The sequence below is a fragment of the Vombatus ursinus genome, unplaced genomic scaffold (genome assembly GCF_900497805.2).
Source record: "Vombatus ursinus unplaced genomic scaffold, bare-nosed wombat genome assembly UNPS02014832.1, whole genome shotgun sequence".
Taxonomy (NCBI): Eukaryota; Metazoa; Chordata; class Mammalia; order Diprotodontia; family Vombatidae; genus Vombatus; species Vombatus ursinus.
In genome coordinates, this window is record NW_020954610.1 from 44,395,764 (window position 1) to 44,416,281 (window position 20,518).

The 20,518-nt window shown below is 37.4% G+C and overlaps 1 protein-coding gene across 1 annotated transcript in view; it reads right to left on the reverse strand.

Moving 5' to 3' along the window:
- The window catches only part of SVEP1 (sushi, von Willebrand factor type A, EGF and pentraxin domain containing 1), a 318,257-nt gene that overhangs the window by 175,952 nt on the left and 121,787 nt on the right, over positions 1 to 20,518 (reverse strand). Inside the window, exons 4-5 of the mRNA XM_027839092.1 lie at positions 2,707 to 2,865; positions 1,438 to 1,617 (exon numbers count right to left, since the gene is read on the reverse strand). Of these exons, the coding sequence (XP_027694893.1) occupies positions 1,438 to 1,617; positions 2,707 to 2,865 (339 nt within the window). The remainder of the gene's footprint in view (positions 1 to 1,437; positions 1,618 to 2,706; positions 2,866 to 20,518) is intronic.

Consider the following 20,518-nt stretch of genomic DNA (forward strand, 5'->3'; position numbering starts at 1 on the left):
GGGACCAGGGGCAGGGATGGAGATAGATAGAGATAAGGATAGGGATAGAACTAGAGATATCTCCCAATATGTGAATATATTACTTTCCGTTCCATGGCTACAGCCTGCACCCCTAATTCCAGGCAGTTATGTCACAAATCCTTAACAGTGTCCACACAAGCAGAGCCAAATGAATGAGTGTAGACCAAATGGCTCAAAACTTCAGCACCAGAGAAAAAACAATGCAAAGGATATGTCCTCTTGTTGACACCATCAATAGTGTCATTTCCATCAATAAAAGAGAACCCATTTTCTCACATCTCATCTCTTTAGTAGAAGGGGCAATTCAACAAGCAATCAGTAAGTGCCTACTAGGTGTCAGACACTGTTCTAGATGCAGCAGATACAAGGACAAAAAAGAAACCGACTGACCCTGCCCTCAAGGAGCTTCCATCAAATCCCAGCAAAAATTCTACCTTCTGCAAAAATTCTACCTTTCCAGATCCTCCTTAATGCCAATGCCTTTCTTCTTTTGATTATTTCCTCTTTATCCCATATATAACTTGTTTGTACATAGTTGTTTACATGTTGTCTCCCTCATTAGAATGTGAGCTCCTTGAGAGAAGGGACTGTCTTTTGCCTTTCTTTATATCACCAGTATTTAACATATAGGTACATATTAGGTGCTTAATAAATATTTTTGACTGATTGACCTCTCTACTTATTATTAATGTTTAGGGGTACATATTTGTCTACCAGGTGCATATAACCCATGAATTTTAATATATTTAAATAAGCGAGCTTTACTATAATCTATAAATCTCTTTTAGCCTACTGAGCCTCTCTAGGAATTGTACTTTCTTTTTCTTTTATGTATTTACCAGTCAGTAATTCTCAGAGTTCTTAAGTTAAAATCCTTAGGATTATTCCTTGGTTTTCTATAACCTTTAATTTATTTCCAGTGGAGTTTCTTTCAGTTTTTCTTACATGCAAATGTATCTTAACATGCAAATGTAGCAGAGAAAAATTCCCAATAGGCATATTTTTCCTATGTTTTCCAGGGCATAATCTTTTTTGGAATTATATTTCCTTCTTAGACTCATGAGAGTGGCTTAAAAGTGAAGAAATGCAGATCCTCTTGTTGGAAAAAATGTCTGAGGGATTGTTTATCCTAGTTTGCCAAAGGAACTCAGTCATTTTAATTAAAAACTTCCTATCCTCCCTCCTACTGTGACATTACATTAGGTATAAATATTAAGTCTTCCAGTTGGGATAAAAAAATCTCAACTTCATAAGTATAAGATAGAAAGGTATGGCTAGACAGCAGTGTCTGAAAAAAAAAATCAACCAGTAGTCTAAGGAATCAATAGAATTGCATAGTGTTTTAATGATCAGCAGTCTTTGAATCAATGAGAGCAAACAGTGATCAATAAAAAAGTTTTCTTGTGATTTTCATACCTCGGCAGAAACTTTCTGAACCAGACCACAAACCAGTGGGTTGACAGAGGCGAATGCTGCTTCCCACCAATTCAAATCCAGTATGACAACGGATTCCACAGGCTGCATTAAAATGGTTGTTGCAGATGTTCTGAATAAAGTAGCCGTTTTCAGGAGGTTTCAGGGCGGGGCAGTGGACCACTAATGGTTAAGTTGAACAAAAACAATTTTTAAAAGGTTAAACTTAGCAGTTCACTACAGCAATGTTCCATTCCGAGTACAGAATGAATATGGCCTGTTGACTGGAATTCATACAAACACTAGATTTTTTTTTCTTCCATATTACAGAGAAATACACTAAGGCAAAGTGGCTTGTTTCAGGTCACACAGCTATTAAGGGACAGAACAAGGATTTGACCACAAATCTTCTGACTCTAAACCCAGTCTCCTGTAGACTATATCTTTTTTTTTTAATTTTTAGGCAATTTGGGTTAAGTGACTGCCCAAGGTCACACAGCTAGTAAGTGTCAAGTGTTTGGTCTGAGGCTGGATTTGAACTCAGGTTCTCCTGACTTTAGGGCCAGTGTTCTATTTACTGTGCCACCTCGCTGCCCCTGTGGGCTATATCTTAATAGCCAAGTCCACCAAAGAAGATTCAATTAACACTAGTCATGCCTCAGTTGGATCCTATGGGCCAGAACAGTGGATTGGCACAAAACTGTCTTGTACAGTGTCTTGCCCACAGGCGCTCAGTAAGGCATAGCACTGGATTTGGAAATAGGAGACCCGGTTCTGAGTCCCATCTCTGACACTTGCTAATGGTGTAGCTTTAGGAAAGCCACTTAAACTTGCCGTCAATTTTCTCCTTTTTTAAAATGGGGGAGATAATCATAATTACCTAACTCACAGGGCTGCTGTAAGCAAAGTGCTTAGTAAAAAAATCAATGTAAATAATTATGATGATTTGAACCTCAATTGAAATTCTAATCTAGAGGATGAGAGAATTAATGAACCAAACGTTGCATATCACTAATATGGTGACAGCTGAGTGTGAGCTCTTGCGGGTACTGGCATTACGGCCTTTCCCCCTTATTATCATTTCATCTTTGTCCCAGGCTACATTGATAATTCTGTCTCTGGTGAAGAAAGCCCTATAGACTCCCAGATCCCTTTACTCCTCAATACTCCCTACCCAGAAATCAAAGAGAATTATGTATTAGTTAGTCATGACTCAAAGATTTGAAATTTGAAAATTTTTAACTAATTTTTTATTTTGGTGTAGGGAATTACCTTCACATGTGTGGCCTACTGCCCGATATCCTTCCTTGCAGACACAGTCCTTTGGGGAAGTACTTCCAGGTGGGGATGTGTGGTTTTCATCAGGACATGGGACACAAGTGCTGATTCCTCCTGGCGAGCCTTCGGGTTTATATGTCCCCGATGGGCAAGCTGGGAGATAAGAAGCAAAGAACATGTCTTTTACAGTGGTGTCTAGTATTTCATTTCAGGCTTAGCAAGTTGTTAAAACAGAACTGAAAAGAAAATAATGCTAAAAGCAGATGCTGACAATGAAAAATAATACAACCCAAGCAATAAAATGATTCACAAACATTTATTAAAGCTCCTACTATGTACAGGGAACTATGTTAGATGTTGGGACACAGATAACAACTGTAGCTAATTTTTGTAAACCACTTTACATATATTATCTCATTTCATCCACATAACAGTTTTGTTGTCGTTCAGTTGTTTTCAGTGGTGTCCAACTCTTCATGACTCCATTTGGGGTTTTCTTGGCAAAGATACTGGTGTAGTTTGCCATTTTCTTCTCCAGGTCATTTTATACATGGGGAATTGAGGCAAGCAGGATTAAATGACTTGTCCAGGGTCATACAGCTAGTAAATGTCTGAAGCCAGATTCGAACTCATGAAGACAACTCTTCCTGATTCCAAGCCCAGCTCTCTCTCCACTGAGCTGCCCCTCACATTAGGGATAAATATTAAGTTTTCCACCTTGGATTTTAAAAAATTAACCTCATAAAGTGTAAGATGGAGAGGTGTGGCTTAAACAGCAGTTTGTCTGAAAAAAAAATATCTAAGTATTTTAGAGGACACCAAGCTCCATATGACTCAACTAGGTGATAAGACAACCAAAAAAACTAATGCGATCTTAGGCTGCCCTGAGAAGCACAGTTTCCAGTAATAAAGTGATAATCTTGATGCGCTCTGCCCTGGTTAGACTGCATCTGGAGGACTGTGATAGACCACTTATTAAGCCCTTAATATGCACCAGGCACTGTGTCATCATAACACTTCACTTTTTAAAGCACCTATGTGACATGCAATGTGCTAAACACTAGCAAAGTATGGCAAAAACCAGTCCCTGCCTTCAAATGAGGATCCATTGCAGACAAATAGAAGTAATCAAAGGGATGGAAATTGGTTCCAGGAAGAAAGGTTAAAGGAACCTGGATTATGTTTAGTCTAAAGAGAAATGGTTAAGTGTGTCCTGATTACCATACTAATTAATTAATTCCATCTCCACCTTTAATCTCTAATGAAGAAAAAGGTAGCTCTTCTCCTCAAGAACAATTCATTGATCTCATTTCCTCCAACTTTTTTTGATCATTTCCCCCATTTTCATCCATCCCCCACTCCTGATCTTCAGTCTCTATCTACTGGCTTCTTCTGCCTACAATCATTTTCAAGTTTTCCTTATACTTAAAACAAAACCAAAAACCAAAAGCCAAAACAAAATGAAACAAAAAATCCCAATTAGGATATAGAGAGATGATAACCTAAAATTAAATCAATCTCTGTTTTTGTCTCTGTCTCTGTCTCTCTCCTTGCCCCTCTCCTTCCATCCATTTGTTGGCCTCCTCTTTTTCACATCCAAATTTCTTTAAAAAAGAAAAGAAAAAAAAGAAAAGCTTTCTACACTCATTGCCTTCACTTCACCTCCTCTCACTCGTCAACCCTTTGCAATCTGGTTTCGGATTTCATCACTTAACAGAAACAACTCTCTCCAAAATTACCAATGACATGTTAATTGTCAGTCTGATGGCCCTTTCTCAATCGTCATCTTTTTCAAGCTCTGCACCATTTGACGATGATTACCGTTTTCTCCTCTTAAATATCTTTTCCTCTCTGACTTTTCATGACACAGCTCTCCCTCTTGGTTGTCTTTCTATTTATCTGCCTGATCCTTCTTATTCTCTTTTGGTTGTTATTATTCATATAAATAACTCAACCACGGGTTGTTTCCCAAAGCTGTACCCTGGTTCATCTATTCTCTCTCTACAATCACTCCATGATCTCAACTCCCATGGGCCTAATTATCACATCTATCAGATACCTCCCAAATATAGGTATCAGAACTATTCTCTCTCCTAAGCTCTACTAGCACATGTCTGGAATCAAAAGATCTGGGTTCAAATCCTACCTCTGACACATGCTATCCATGTGACCTTGATCTCATTAAACCTCATTCTGTCTCACTTTACCTAAAATGAAGGGGTTAGATTAGATGGCTTCAGAGATCCCTTCCAACTCTATATCTATGATTATCTGATTTCCAAATGCTGGATGATTCATAGGCATCTCAGACTCAACATGTCCAAGATTGAACTCATTATCTTCCCCCCCAAACATACTCCTCTTTCCAATTTCCGTATTTCTGTTGAATATACCATCATCCTTTCACAGTCATCCAGGTTCATACTCTTGGCATTATCTTTACTTCTTCATCCTCCTTTGCTCCACATATCTAGTCATTCTAATCTTATCATTTCTGTCCCAATATCTCTTGAATTCTTTCTCTTCTCCCTACTTACACAGCCTTCATAATCTTCATGACCTCCTGCCTATATTACTGCAGTTGTCTCTTAAATGATCTCTCTGCATAAAATCAGTCCCTTCTCCAATCCCATGACAAGATTTTGGCTCTACATAGTGGCTAAGATCATTTTCTTACAGTGTAAGTCTGATCGTGTCACTTATATAGTTAATAAATTCCAAATTATTATTGCCTCTAGGATCAAATGTAAGTTCTTCTCTTTAAAACCTCTCACAACCTGGTCTGAACCTATAGTGTTGTGAGGTTACTTGGGGTGAGTAATAATTTTGATGTGGTTTCATTTTATGATAACAATTGCCATGTGTGCTTTTATTGATGCTAGTCTGCAACTAACTGCCCTTGACCATATGAATTCAGAAAGAGTTGTTTTCCCCCTCTTTAGTTCTCTGACATCTGGGTCATAATAATGTGTTTCAATTTTCTCTTATGTGCATTTTTAATTTTATGGTTTTTAAGAATGGATCATATGCCAAGAAATGGTGTAAAAGGTGTAGTTCTTAGAGAGTTCACTTCATTGACTGATAGAGATATTGCAGTGGCTGTTGGTGTGGGAAAGTGTTTTAAAGATCATTCCAGTCTATGATGAAAAAGCACCAGTTATACCAAAATATAAAGAAAGCGCAGTTGAAAATCAAAAATAATAGCAAGCAGTGACAAACTATTGTTGTAAAAAGCCTAACATCCTAAAAACACAAGCAAAGACCTTTAAAGGCACCTGGTAGCTGGAAGGATTGTTTATGCTTTCTCTACAGTGTGGCATAGGCTTCTTAAAGTCAGAAGAACAGCAAAAGGACCAATTATTAAAATGGCCGCAACCTTTGCTATAAAGAAAAAAAATTTGTCATACCTAAGAAAATAGAAGGGCTGGAGTTCTTAAGATTGATAAAAGGTCATTTTTACTGATGGAATCCATTTTTTTTCCCAACACTCTACTTCTTGTCAGAAAAAACACAGGTAACACTTTAAATTCTGGGCATCTTCATTAGATTTTAAAACATCCACCAAGAAATGTTTTGAGGATTTTTATTTCAAGTGGGCTTGGAAACCTTTTCCCCACTGAAGAAATGCACATTCTTATTAGCATATTGATATGCCAAGACACAAAATTGCTCCACAATTGCAGAAATTCCCAAATGGAAATGAAATACTATAACATGACCTTGTACTGGGCCACATTTCATAAGAAGTTGAAAAATATATCCATAAAATGGAGGCAAAAATGATTCAACAGCCTAGGAACTCACTTGATTTAAATTCCATTGAAAACCTATAGGCTTTAATGAAGGCAAGAATTGGGAAAATGGACTATTTGTCAAAGGGTATAGATCTAACATGGCAAGTGTGATTTTTATGAAGGAGAATTAAAGAATTAAATCTTTGCAGCAAGTTTTTTTCTGATAGATCTTATTTTTAAGATATAATCATAATCATTTATATGCCTACTATGGGCCCAGCACCATCTTTTACACATATTATCTCATTTGATTATCACAACAAACCTGGATGGTAAGTGCTGATATTATCCTCATTTTTCAGATGAGGAAACTGAAGCGAACAGAGATTAAGTGACTTACCCAAGGTCACACAGCTAGTAAATGGATGAGGCTGGATTTCAACTTAGGTTTTCCTAACTCCAGGCACAGCACTTTAACCACTGCACCACCCAATTGCTTCAATATAAAGAACTGATTCAAATTTTTAAGAAAAATAGCCACTTCCTAATTGATAAATCATCTGAAGATATGAACAGATAGTTCTCAAAGGAAGAAACCTAGGCTATTTATAGCCATATGAAAAAATGCTCCAAATCACTACTAATTAGAGAAATACAAATTAAAGCAATTTTGAGATTCCATCTCCTACCCTTCCAAATGGCAAAAATAAGAAAAATTTGTTGGAGAGCTTAGGGGAAAACAAGCACATGCCAGTAGACTTGTGAATGGGTACAATCATTACATAAAGTAATCTGGAATTATACTCAAAAAGTTACTAAACAGTATATATCCTTTGACCCAGCTGTGTCCTCTGATACAGCTGTTCCACTGGTAGACCTATACCCAAAAGAGATCAAAGAGAGAAGAACAAGTACAAAAATATTTTATGTACAAAAATATTTATTAAGGGGATTGTCCATCAATTGAAGAATGGCCGAATAAGTTGTGGCATAGGAATGTGATGGAGTATTATCATGTTGTAAAAAATGAGGAAGAATGGGGCAGCTAGGTGGCACAGTAGATAGAGCATTGAACCTGAAGTCAGGAGGCCCCAAATTTAAATTCTGCCTCAGACCAAACACTTGACACTTACTAGCTGTGACCCTGGGCAAGTCACTTAACCCCAATTGCCTAAAATAAAAGAAATGAGGAAGAGAAAGTAGGCAGAATGACAACTTACACAACACCAATATAAAAATGAACAATTTTAAAGACTTTTATAAACTGATGAAGGACGAAATAAGCACAACAGGAGAATAATTTCTATAATAATGATACTGCAAAAGTAAACAATTTCAAAAACCAAAAGAATTATGATCAATATAATGACTTTTCACTACTATAGAGTAATGATGAAACATGCTATCCCTAACAGAGAGGCGTTAGACTTAGGGTACAGAATGAAACATACATACATATATGTATCAAACATATATAGACATGTATATATGCATATGTATATGTGTATATATATTTGCATACAGCCATCAAGAGAATTTCTTTTGCTTGACTATTAATATTTGCTACAAGAAATTTGTTTTTCTTTTCTTTTCCAGTAGAGTAAGGAGTGAGAGGTGGAAAAAACAGATTTCAGTTAATTTTTTTTTTAATAGAGAGGTGGGGATATTCTATAATTGTAAAATGTTGTATGGACTTTTAGATGAGATCACTGAATCCTTAGATTTACCTGTTTTCATGTGTTATAAGAGACTTCTCACAAAGTGGGACTAATCAGTAAATATTTGCTGTTTTAAAACAAAATGCATCAATAAAAGTTTAAAGAATGAATGTTAATGTCTATGAACTCAATTTCAAATCATGTAAAACAGGTTATTGCAACAAAAGGAAAATATCTGGTAGGTGACTAATCTCCTCCATTTTATGTTGAATTTTATTACCTTCCATTTCAGTGGGTGACATTAATCTGATCTTATCCATCAATTCTGGAGTTATATTCTGTTGGGGGTTTGATGTACCAATTATAATTCTCAAGTTATTTTCTCCAAAACATTGTCCTTAACTGAATTTTGTTAAAAAGTCACAAATTAGTAGATTTCCATTTCTTTGTGAATTTCATGATTTTTTTTACACTTTCTTTCAAGTAAGTATTAAAGAAAAAGTAGACTCTGGTCCCATTGTCACTAAGCTTGGCTTATTATTATTATTTTTTCAATGACCAGGCAATATGCAAAATGCAGTAGTCAAAAAAATTTACTTTCAATCTGTAATTGTTATTTCCCCAATTTCTTTGTTTAGAATTTAAATCTAGTGAAGCCAATGATAATGTCTCAGAAAAACTTCAATAGCATGAGAGTGTCCAACTAACAAAAAGAGAGCCTGGCTGATATGGAAACACATTTGATTATCCCATCTTTATTTTCAGAGTTTCTCCCTGAAAAAAATTTTTAAGTGATTTTTTAAAATGCATTTTTAGCTCATGTGTTGGATCTCAGAGTATAAGATAGTAAACAAAGGTTACATTTTTCTTTCACTCCCTCCACCTCTACCCATTAATCCTCCATATCTACCTATTGAAATGCTTCCCTTCAAGGCTCAACTGTTGCTCTCTCCATGGACTCTTCTCTAAGTCTTCCCATCTATAAGTAATCTCTTCCTCCTCCAATCTTGTATACTCTGTACGTCTCCTCAGTATTATCATGTTCTATTTTGCATTAAGCTGGGCCTCAGTTTACTCATTTATAAAATAAGGGGGTTGCACTGAAAAGACAGCTACAGTCTTTTCCAGGCCTAGATTTATGCTCCTATTCTCCCTGATCATTTGTGTACATTTTTATCTCCCCTCGGATGGTAAGGACCTTGAGGGCAACAACCTCATCTTTAATCAATCAATCAACCAACAAGCATTCAGTAGCTATTAGTCACTGTGCTGGGCACTAAGGATTCAAAGGACAATCTTACTCATCTTTTTATTCTGGATAGCCTTGAACATAAGAGCCAGTTAATGAACAGAAATATAAATCTTAACTGTTTTGAAGAATGCATCTGCAGAACCTGCCTACCAACTTCCTCATCTTAAAACAGCTCCTCTAGGACGAATCAATAATTTCACGGTATTGCTGCCCCACAAATCTTCAGAGTAATAAGGGGTTTGGGAAATTGTGGGATGTTGTTGTCAGGGCTGTTCCTTGTTGGGAGGTTGCTTGTGAAATTGATAATGACAATGATGGAAAACAGGCAAAGAGTACGCCTGAAAAACATTGTACAATTCTAACAAGAGAAGTATGAGCAGAATCCTGAACAGCTAACAAATCATTTTTTTCCTGCTCTATGACTAAGCAAAGCTCAAAAAGGTTGTGGTTTGAACAAAAAGTTTCACAAGTCTTGTTAAATTACTATAGGCTCTGTTTTTTTCTTTTTAATATGGATATTTCCTCCCTGGATAAGCACCAAGTATTATTTCCTAACTTTGCTCCGTGTAAAAAAAAAAAAACACACACAAAACACTTTTTGTTAAGAACACATCTTGGCTGGCATCAGCTACTGTTACTGGAAGTATGATTCCTAAAGTTCTCAAGTTGTGCCAGCATCTGATTTTCTTCAGTTGACATAACCCAGCCCTTTTGTCATGTTTCAAGCAACATGAAGGAACAATCATTTGGCTTTTTTCGTAACACAAAAGGTATCCTTCTTCCAAAATATTAAGTAATCATTTCTTTTAAAAATTGTAGGTGAAAAATGAGGGTCTTTTTTTTTTGCACAAATTCAACTCAGTTCAAGAAACATTAGTAAAGGACTATGCTGAGTGTTAGGGATAGAACAAGGATAGAGTCTAGACTTGTGATTTCACTGGTATAGGAAGTTTTGGGTAAGAGACCTCTTTTATCAAAGCAGGTCTACTATCTTCTTTGCAACTTACAGATTTAGGGAGGGACTTGGAATGAGGAACCCTTAATTCCAAAGACATAAGCCCTAGTTACATAAGTTCCAAATACAACTATTCCTTTGGTAGTTCACATATTTCTCCTTACTACTTTCTCCTCTACCCCTAAAACTTGTCTTAACCCAATGTCCTCTCTTCATTCAAGGTGGGAGATTAGAAAAGGGTGGGGAAAATGTTTCTTTTTTTCTTTTGCCCTAACCTTTTTTTTTTAAACATTTCTCATGGTGCTTCTCAACCCTGCCTACTACTGTTTCAGGGAAGGCAAGGATGATGTTTAGAACTCTCTAGTCACTTAGTGCCATCTTTCCAACGCAACAAAACCTCCATTTATCTTCTGCCTGGGTACCACTGCCCCCTTATGTCTTTGACTCTTCCTTTTTTATCTTCCTTTTTCCTCCTATCTCCAAAAGTTATCAGCCTCTCTCAGGCATACATGCCTTTGTGGACATTATTCTTCCCAGTCTTTCTTTGGCTGGATGAGGCAGGGAAAGAAAAAGATCTCAGCATCTGCTATGTAAAAATGCTATTAGACAATATCCTTGTCCCTAAAAAATTTAAAATTTGGTCAAAGAGAAGAAAAGTAACCAGATAAGTATAATAAACTAAAATATGTAAGTATATAGCAAAGGTCAAATAGATGGAATGAAAAGTGAGGTAAGGAAGATTACTTTTAGTTAGGGAGGAAATCATGGAAGACTTCAGAGGAATGGGTATCTAAATTGAGCCTAGGGAAGCATTTCATTAGATAAAGATGTTCATGAGAACTCTGTGACTTCACCTAAGGTCACAGAAATATAATAAGCAGCAGAGTCTGAATTCAAACTTAAGTCATCTACCTCTAAACCCAACATTATTTCTATCATGCTACATTATCAATTTGACCAATAGCTCACAATCAGGAATCTGAATGGCAAATCATAGATGGAATAGACAAGGAACCTGCTGCTCAAGGCCACATGTGACCCTGTAGGTCCTCAAGTGTGGCCCTTTGAATCAAAACTTCACAGAACAAACCAGATTTGCGGATTTGTCCTATGAAGTTTGGATTCATTCAAAGGGCCACATTTGAGGACTTAGAGGGTCACATATGACCTCGAGGCTACAGGTTTCCCACCCCTTGGAATAGACCATTATTGTGGTGATGAGGGACATTCCAAAAGTCATTATACCTCTAGACATCCTCCATTAGGCCTCAGATTGTACCATTAGAAGTTTTTTCCATCGAGTTGTTAGGCCTCTCTTTTTAAAATGCACACATCCAAGAATAGTAACAAATAAAGCTTTATTACTTATGCACATATTGGTGTGAATAAGTTTATAAAACAGCTAACTGAGTTAAGGTCATAGAAGGAACAGTAAATTTTACTTCATTTCAAGTAGGGTGGTATAATTTTGAAACAGAAGGTATAGCATCAGTGACAATTTGCATCACTTAGGGCCTTAAGAGAGGCAACAAGTCCTAGTGAGCACAGAGCTTGCCCAGAAGCAAGGAAAAAGTGGGTTTTAGTCTCATACGTACTGCCTCTTGACCCTTTGGAAGGGTCAAGTTAAGTTGCCTTTGGAAGGCAACTGATGTCTCAGTGACAGTTCTTGTAAGATTATAAATGTCAACGCATCTGTTGCTTTGCACTGGTACAGGGAGTTCCTAGGATTGCTGTAACTACAGGTCCAGCTTTCCCTCTGTATTGCCCCAATAACAGCCTTGAAAATCCTTACAATAGATTTTGAAAATATTAGAGGATATAGGAGGAGGGGTCAAAAACTATCTTTTATACATCTCTAAAACATTTTTAGAGATACATAAAATCTACCTTTTACATATCTAGACTATCTTTATTTTTTTAGTAGTGAGAGGAAAAAATAGATGAATAAGAAACAAAATGATATCATGCCTCTGGAGAGAGATGCCAGCAGAAAACCACAATTATCTAACTCCTGTCCAATAATACTATATGTCTGCAAAAGCCTGACAGTTCCAGAAATAACTTTATAACTCAAAAGTTCACAATATTACTTTCTTGGCACTCCTTAAACAAATATTTCAGATGCTTATGTCTTCATTATTTCATAATACTTTTCTTCCCAATTTAGACATTCTTTAAAAAGAAAGGAAATATGGCAAGTTGTAACTTTTCAATCTGAGTCACTGTTGGCGTTATCATGGAATCAAATCAAAAGATCACTTTTTTAAATACAAGTATTGGCAAAAAAAATAAACCTGCATTTGTTAAAAATCTCTCAGATTCAGTCATATATAAGATGAAGTATTGACAACTGTGTCCATAAAGTCCAGTTTTTCCAGACAATTTTGGATGACAAACTTGCATAAGAACATCTCATTCTACTTAATTATGGGGACAACTGGCACATGATGTTTCCTTCAACGGCCTATCAATTTTTACGAGTTTTTTTAAAAAAGGTTTTTGTCTTAAGTCTGGAAAACAGCAATCACCTGTCATAAAGTGATTTCTTTTCAGAAAACATTGAGAAACACCACAAATATTTTTCTTCCTAATAATGTTCTCTACCCTATTCCTTAGCCAAAGTCTATAGACAAGGGAGCCCCCCAGTTGGAATAAACCACGGAGGGAGGGATGACATTGCTTTAGGAAGAAAACATTGGACTAAATGTCAGAAATCGCTATATTAATTTTCCTTTCTAGCTCTTTTCCAGGACTATGATGGGGGTTGGTGGAATTAAAGGAAATTGGGATGTTCTTTTTGCCTTAATCTTTTCATAGCCTTATAATCTAAGAACTGGTAGGTACCTTAAAGGTCATCTAGTCCAGGGCTTCTTAAACTTATATGAGGTTGCGACCCACAGTTTAAGAAGCGCTGATTCTAGTCCAATTTCTTACCATTGCATAAAATCTACAACCCAGCTCCACCCTACCTTTCAGGCCTTATTTCAGCTCCATAATATTTGTAAGAAGTATTTTTTTTTTTCACCAGCATTAGCTTAAAGAAGTAAAAGGACTTAAAATTTCATTGTATGCTAAAGGGCTAGTTGCATAAAAGGTGGGAGAGCAAGAATGAATAGAACACAGAGGAGAAAGAACAGAGGATCTTAATACTATCTGCCCTCTTCCCTTTTGCTAACTTCCCTATTACTGTAGAGGGTAACACTATCCCCTCAGTTACTCAGGCTCTTCTCTATTTCATCCTTAACATCTCACTCTCACTCACCTCCCATATCCAATCATCTGCCAAAGGTTTTCACTTCTAACTTCACCATACAATTTGTGTATTTCCCCTTTCTCTCCACTCACAGGGCTAACACCCTAGTACAGGCCTGGGACTTCTTCCTGGACTGCTGAAGGATCCTTTTGATTGGTCAACCTCTCTCAAGTATCCCCCTCTCTAATCCATCCTCCACTCAGCGGCTATGGTCATTTTTCTGAAGTATTGATCTGATCATGTCTACTCTTTGTTCGATGATTTTCAGTGCCTCCTTTTTACCTCTAAGACCAAAGGTGAACTCTTCTGTTTGACATTTAAAACTCCTCACAACTGGCCGATTCCCATCTTCCCAATCTTCTTTTATGCTTCACTCCATGATCCAGAGACACTGACCTATTTGATGTTTCTTATATGTCACACTCAATCTCCCATGTCCATGCCTTTGCACTGGTTTTCTTTCATGCCTGTAATACTCTGTCCTTCCACGGTCCCTAAACTTCGCCTTTTAGTTTTCCTCAAAACTCGGCTCAAATCCTCCTAATTGTTAGTGCCTTTCCCTGAGATGATGTACTTTCTATCTACTCTGTATAATTTTAATTTGACCTAATTATTTATATGTTATCTCCCCCATTAGAATGTAAGTTCCTGGATGGCAGGTACTGTTTTTTGCCTTTCTTTGTATCCCTAGCACACATCACAGTGCCTGGCACATAGCAAGTACTTACTAAGTACTTGTTAGCATGGTTCCTTGCACTTAGTAGACAGTTAATTGTCTGTTGTATATCTGAATTGAGTCAAGGTTAGTCTTACAGGTAACCACATCCTTACTGGAAAGAACAAAACCACAGTGCTGGATGCTTTCCAGGACGGCTAATCAATGTGGTTATGGTATAAGTACTCATTAAATGACTAGCCTCAAGTGGTGTAACATTTTAGGAAACAGAATACATATCTAAGAGTCCTGGGGTGTGGGCAGTGGGAATCCAGGTGTTATATTAAGGTTAGGAGAAGGGGAAAAGAAGGCAGCTCGAGCTGTGCTGAGCAGGAAAGTTTTTAAGCATGGGAGAGAAAGTCTGTTGGAAAACTAATTTCCAGATCCTGAAGAAGTCATTGATGAAGGTTCGTAGTCTCTTCTATTCTCAGCACATCTTGTGACTAGACCTCTAATAACCTTGTGTAGACTTCCCCTGTCTCCCCGTGCCCAAGGAGTCAAAGGGGTCATTTGGTAGGGAGAGACTGTGGACCAATCTTCCCAACTCCCAAACTACCTTAGAAGGGGTAAAATTAGAGGATATATATTTTCAAGCTTGATAGAGTAGAATAAAAAAATGTTAGGTATGATATGATATGAACTACAGATGTGGCTAGAGACACTGAAGGAGATGGCTAAAGAGGGATGGGGGAGGAGGCTCATAAAATAAAACCCTGATGATATAGTTGAAAGAAAAAATGGACATCAAAAGATTGACACAACTACATAGGAGACCCTCTTATCCATCATGTCACAGTGTCCACTCATGGCAAATATTATTTATTCTCATTTTACAGATCAAGATGTTGAGGTACTGAGAAGCTGATGGGTTTGCCTAAGATCTGATAAGTAAGAAATGTTCAGGGCTCTTACCAAAACTTATTCTAATATTAAAAGGATATGTATAAATAGCAGAAGGTGGAATAAATAAATGAGGCTAGAACCTAAAGGATTAGGAAGGCTAAAACCTAGAAAGAGCTGGGTTTTGAGAAAAAAGGCTAAGAATTAAAAAAAAGCTCCAATTAGAAGTAAGAAGAAGCAGATCTGATCAGAGCAGATGGCATGGTGGTAACAGATGACAGAGAAAACTGAACTTACCCTATTTGGCTTCCATTTTCACTATCAATAAAAATGATCTTCAAAATGGAAAAGGTAGAGAAAATATAGTTAATGGGTAATTGAAGCCCAAAGTTCCCTACCCCTCTGCTATACCATGCAGACAGAGGACAGGAAAAGAAATGATCAATAAACAGAAAAGGTAAGGTGGTACAGGAAATGAAGTTAGAGTGAACAATGATCTTTGGTGGTAGTATTTTGGCTTAAATTTAAAAAGTGAAACATGGAAGGTTAAGTGATTTGCCCATGATCATAGAGCCAGTATATATTAGAAGCTCAGTCTTCCTCACTCCAAGGCCAGTCTTTTATCCATTCCACCACAGTTGCAGAATGTTTCCACTCTGCTATAGTTCTTCTTTTCTCCATACTCTGCCTAGATCCCAGGTTTTTACTCTTTCTTGTTTTCCTTTTAATTCTCCATTCATGTTCCTCCCTCCAACAGTCGAGTTTGTTTTGCTTAAGACTACTTCCTTACCTTAGCACAGTGCTTGACACATAATAGATAATAATAAATGCTAGATGACTGATTCACCTTGCCTTTCCCTTTTAGACTCTTCATGGTTGGGTCTTAATATGTTTCTGTTTAGTTGACTTGAAATTTACTTCCTTTAATAAGATGTATAACTTCAGTTGTTGTTGTTGGGTCCTTTTCAGTTGTATCCAGCTCTTTGTGACCCCATTTGGGGTTTTCTTGGTAAAGACGCTGGAGTGGTTTGCCATTTCCTTCTCCAGCTCATTTTTAGAGATGAGGAAACTGAGGCAAACAGGGTTAAGTGGCTTGCCCAGGGACACTATCCACTGAGCCATTAACTATCATGTAACTGCAGTGGGATTTCTCTAATAAAGGCAAAATGCATTACATTAGAGCAAATTAGTGGATTAGTGGAACCAATGAGACACTATATGTTAAACCTTTTGCAACTTTAAGTGATACATTCATTTATATAGTGATTTAAGTTTTGAAAAACATTTTGCATATGTTATCTCCTTTGATCTTCACAACAATCCTATGAGAAACATGCTATCATCATCCCCATTTAGAGAAGAAAGGTCAGTTGGGTGAAACAGTGGATCAGGCCAGGGGCTGGATTCAGGAAGACCTAAGTTCAAATCTGACCCCAGACACTTACTTTGTGTTCCTGGTCAAGCCACTTAACCCTTTTTGCCTCATTTTCCTCATCTGTAAAATGAGCTGGAGAAGGAAATGGCAAACCACTTCAGTATCTTTGCCAAGAAAACCCTAAATGGGGTCATGGAGAATCAGACACAACTGAAACAACTGAAGAACAAAAGAGGAGAGAACTGAAGCAGACAGAGGCTAAGTGACTTGTGCATGGTCACATTGCTGGTAAGTGTCAGAGGCAGTGTTGAAAATCAGGTCTTCCTGACTCCAAGTCCAATATTCTCTCTACTGCACCATTTAACTGCTCCAAGGTCAGCAGCTTCTGTATGCACAGATTTAATTGGTGTAGAAAACTCCTCATGAGGAAGTCACCTCAACCAATGCAACTAGTCTGAAATTGATAGTCTTGGATGGTTACCTGGACACCGAGAGGTTAAGTAACTTGCTCCAGGTCATGCGACCAGTTCATGAGGAAGTGTGGTACAGTAGAAAGCATTCTGGCCTTCAGGTCAGATGATCTAGACCCAAATCCTGCTTCTGAGGGTTATTATGTCTATGACTCGGGGCAAATTGCTTACCCTGTAAGGTCTCTTACTTATAAAATGAAGGGGCAGGAATAGATGGGTTCTGAGGTCTTTTTCAGATTTAGAATTATGTGAAGGTGTATAATTGATATCATAGTATATGCCTTCTCAATGTGTGGGGAAGGGAGAGATTTGGAAATCAGAAATTTTTAAAAAGAGTATAAAAAATAAATAATTTTTGAAATAAAAATAGATGAATTGTAGAACATAAATGCAAATCTTTCTGACTCTGAGACTGGCTCTCTAATTACTATATCATTCTATCTCTAGATTTAATTGGGGAAAAAACAAGATATATTTTTGATTCAAGAACTTTGGACTTTAATTTTTTTGAGGGGGGAGGGTGTTAATAAATGCTTCCAAAAAACTGTGAGGCAAACATTTTATGATTCCATGGATTCAGTAAAAAAAAAAAAAATGACCACATAAAATCCCTGATTTAAATTTTGTTTGTCATATTCCTTTCTTTGTGCTACAGGCATTTTGGCATCAGCCTCGAATTGGGTAGGAATTGTTTACAATTAAGTGGCATTTGTGATAATTAATTCCATAGGTTGTCAAAGAAACCATTTCATGTTATCTGCCTTGGCAGGCCTGGGAAACTTGGTTTGGCTTCACTGTACTTGGCAAATCCTTCCAGGAACTGTGCTAGTTGCTCCCCAATTATCAGGCTCCTTAAGAGACCCCAGTGGGTGGCTTTGATGTGTGGAGCCTCACTGGGACACATGACCGCCCCAGGCTGTGGCTCAGGATTGTCCACGGCGGTATTGCATCTGCCTCTACATTCTATGAGGTGCTTCTGAGTCCTCTGTCAAGAGATATCTTATTAAAAATGAGCTTGGCAACACTCACTGCCCTAGAGACAAGTGCAAAGGCAAAACTCAAGCATATGCCTTAGGGATTTCCCAGGTGGAAAACTCATTCGCTTGGAACTGAAGCAGGTCAGCAGTTCAAGCATTTCTCGATCCTTTGTTTAGGGACTTAAAAATGAGATCAGTGTCTCTGAGGTTCTGTCAGCTGCACTAACTGAAGAGAAAACCATTGTATTGGAGGAAATGGTCACACTGGACCCAAATTTAAAATATACAAGTTTAGAGGCAGTTCGGATGACTGTTAGCAATTTTTCTCTTACATTAAATCTAATTTTGCTTCCCCTCCCAACTTTTTTCCCCCAATAACTGATACTTTCTAGTAATGCCATAAAGAAATAGATTGACAATTATGGTAACTCTAATGAATAGTCCTGTACTAGAAGCTATTAGTTTGGATGTGCTTAAATCAATTGCACTGTCAACATGAAGTATATTTCTTGCAGGAGTTCAGGCCTAAACAATCTTTCAACAACTGATATAATTACTTTGGTGAAAAGCTTGATTCAAAGTATTTCTTCAATTGACACAAAGGAAACAGTATGAGTTTCCAGTTAAGGTCAATTCCTCCATATCCCTTCCCTAAGTGAATGAGCTAATTCAGGTAAAATATTCTTTAAATTTAAGGCAATATTATTGTCAAAGAGGTGCCCAGCAGCAAAATCTTGTTGGACAGGACTGTTTTAGCTGTGCAGGGGCAGAGACAATGAGAGAAAGAAACCACTACAACTCAAAGGAAGCCTATTCCTGGTTTGGACAGCTGTGAGGAAAATTTTTTCCTTAAACTAAGCCCAAGTTTGCCTTTTCTTCTTCTTCTTCTTTTTTTTTTTTTTTTTTTTTTTGCAGTATCTACCCATTGAAGCTAAGTTTTCCATCAGGGGCCAAGCAACATAATCCCTCTTCTATGTGATGGTTTTTAAAATGCTTAATTACAATTATTATGTACCATCCCTCCCCTCCCTCAATCTTCTCTTTTCAAGGACAAATATTCCCAATTCCTTCAACCAATCCTCAAATGAAATGGCTTCAAAGCCTTTCCTGTACCATCCTGGTTGCTTCCTCTGGATGCTCTCTTATTTTTCTAATATCCTTCCTAATACAGTAGATGGCATTCAGAATTTTTCAGGGCATAGTACAGACAGACAATAATTTCCTTATTTCTGAATAATAGGTTGTAATGAAATCTATTATATCACATTAGATTTGATGGCAGTCATATCTCATTGTTGAATCACCACCGAACTTAGAGTCAACTAAAATCCTCAAATTGTTTTTTCAAACAGAACACTGTCTAGTCATTTCTTCTTCTGTTGTACTTTGATGTTGATTTTTTCTTTCCAGCTAGGCAATGGGGTTAAGTGACTTGCTCAGGGTCACACAGCTAGTAAGTGTTATGTGTCTGAAGCCTGATTTGAACTCAGGTCCTCCTGACTCCAGGTGCTCTATCTACTGTGCCACTTAGCTGACCCTGATGTTGATTTTTTGAACCCAAATAGAAGACCATATACTCCCCCTTTTACTTTCACTTTTCAAAGTCCTTGTCTTTCTCAAAGGCTCAAATTCTAGGGCAGTCTCTTCCATGAGGCCTGACCTGATCGCCTGAGTTGCTAGTGCTCTCTCCCTCCTCAACTTCCTATCTTTAGGTTCACACAATCATAAAGCTAGAGAGAGGTAAGTGAAGTAAGAAGGGAGATCAGAAGTCATTGAGTCCAACCCCTCATTTTAGAGATGAGGAAACAGGCACCTTGTGGCTAAGTGGCTTGCTCAGGGTCACAGCTACTAAGTGTCTGTGGTAGGATTTGTACCTAAGTCTTCTTGACTACAAGTCAACATGCATTTATTTTTTTTTATTTTATTAATTTATTTTTAGTTTTGAACATTCACTTCCACAAGCTTTTGAGTTTTAAATTTTCTCCTCCTCTCTTCCTACCTGCTTCCCCAAAATGGCATGGAATCTGATATAGGCTCTACATACACATTCTTATTAAACATCTTTTCACATTAGTCATGTTGTAAAGAAGAAATAGAATCAATAGGAGGAACCACAAGAAAGAAGAAACAAAACAAAAGAGAAGGGAAAAAAAGAGCAAATAGTGTGCTTCAATCTTCATTCAAACTCCATAGTTCTTTCTCTGGATGTGGATAGCATTTTCCATCATGAGAGTTTTGCAGACATCTTTGATCCTTGCATTGCTGAGAAGGGTTAAGTCTATCAAAGTCATCACACAATGTGGCTGTAACTGTGTACAACGTTCTCCTGGTTGTGCTCATTTCACTCAGCATCAGTCCATACAAGTCTTTCCAGATTTTTCTGAAGTTGGCCTGCTCATCAATTCTTATAGCTTAACAGTATTCCATTACATTGATATACCACAACTTGTTCAGCCATTCCCCAATTGATGGGCATCCCCTCGATTTCCAATTCTTTGCCACCACAAAAAGAACTGCTATAAATATTTTTGTACATGTGGGTCCTTTTCCCTGTTTTATGATCTCTTTGGGCTACAG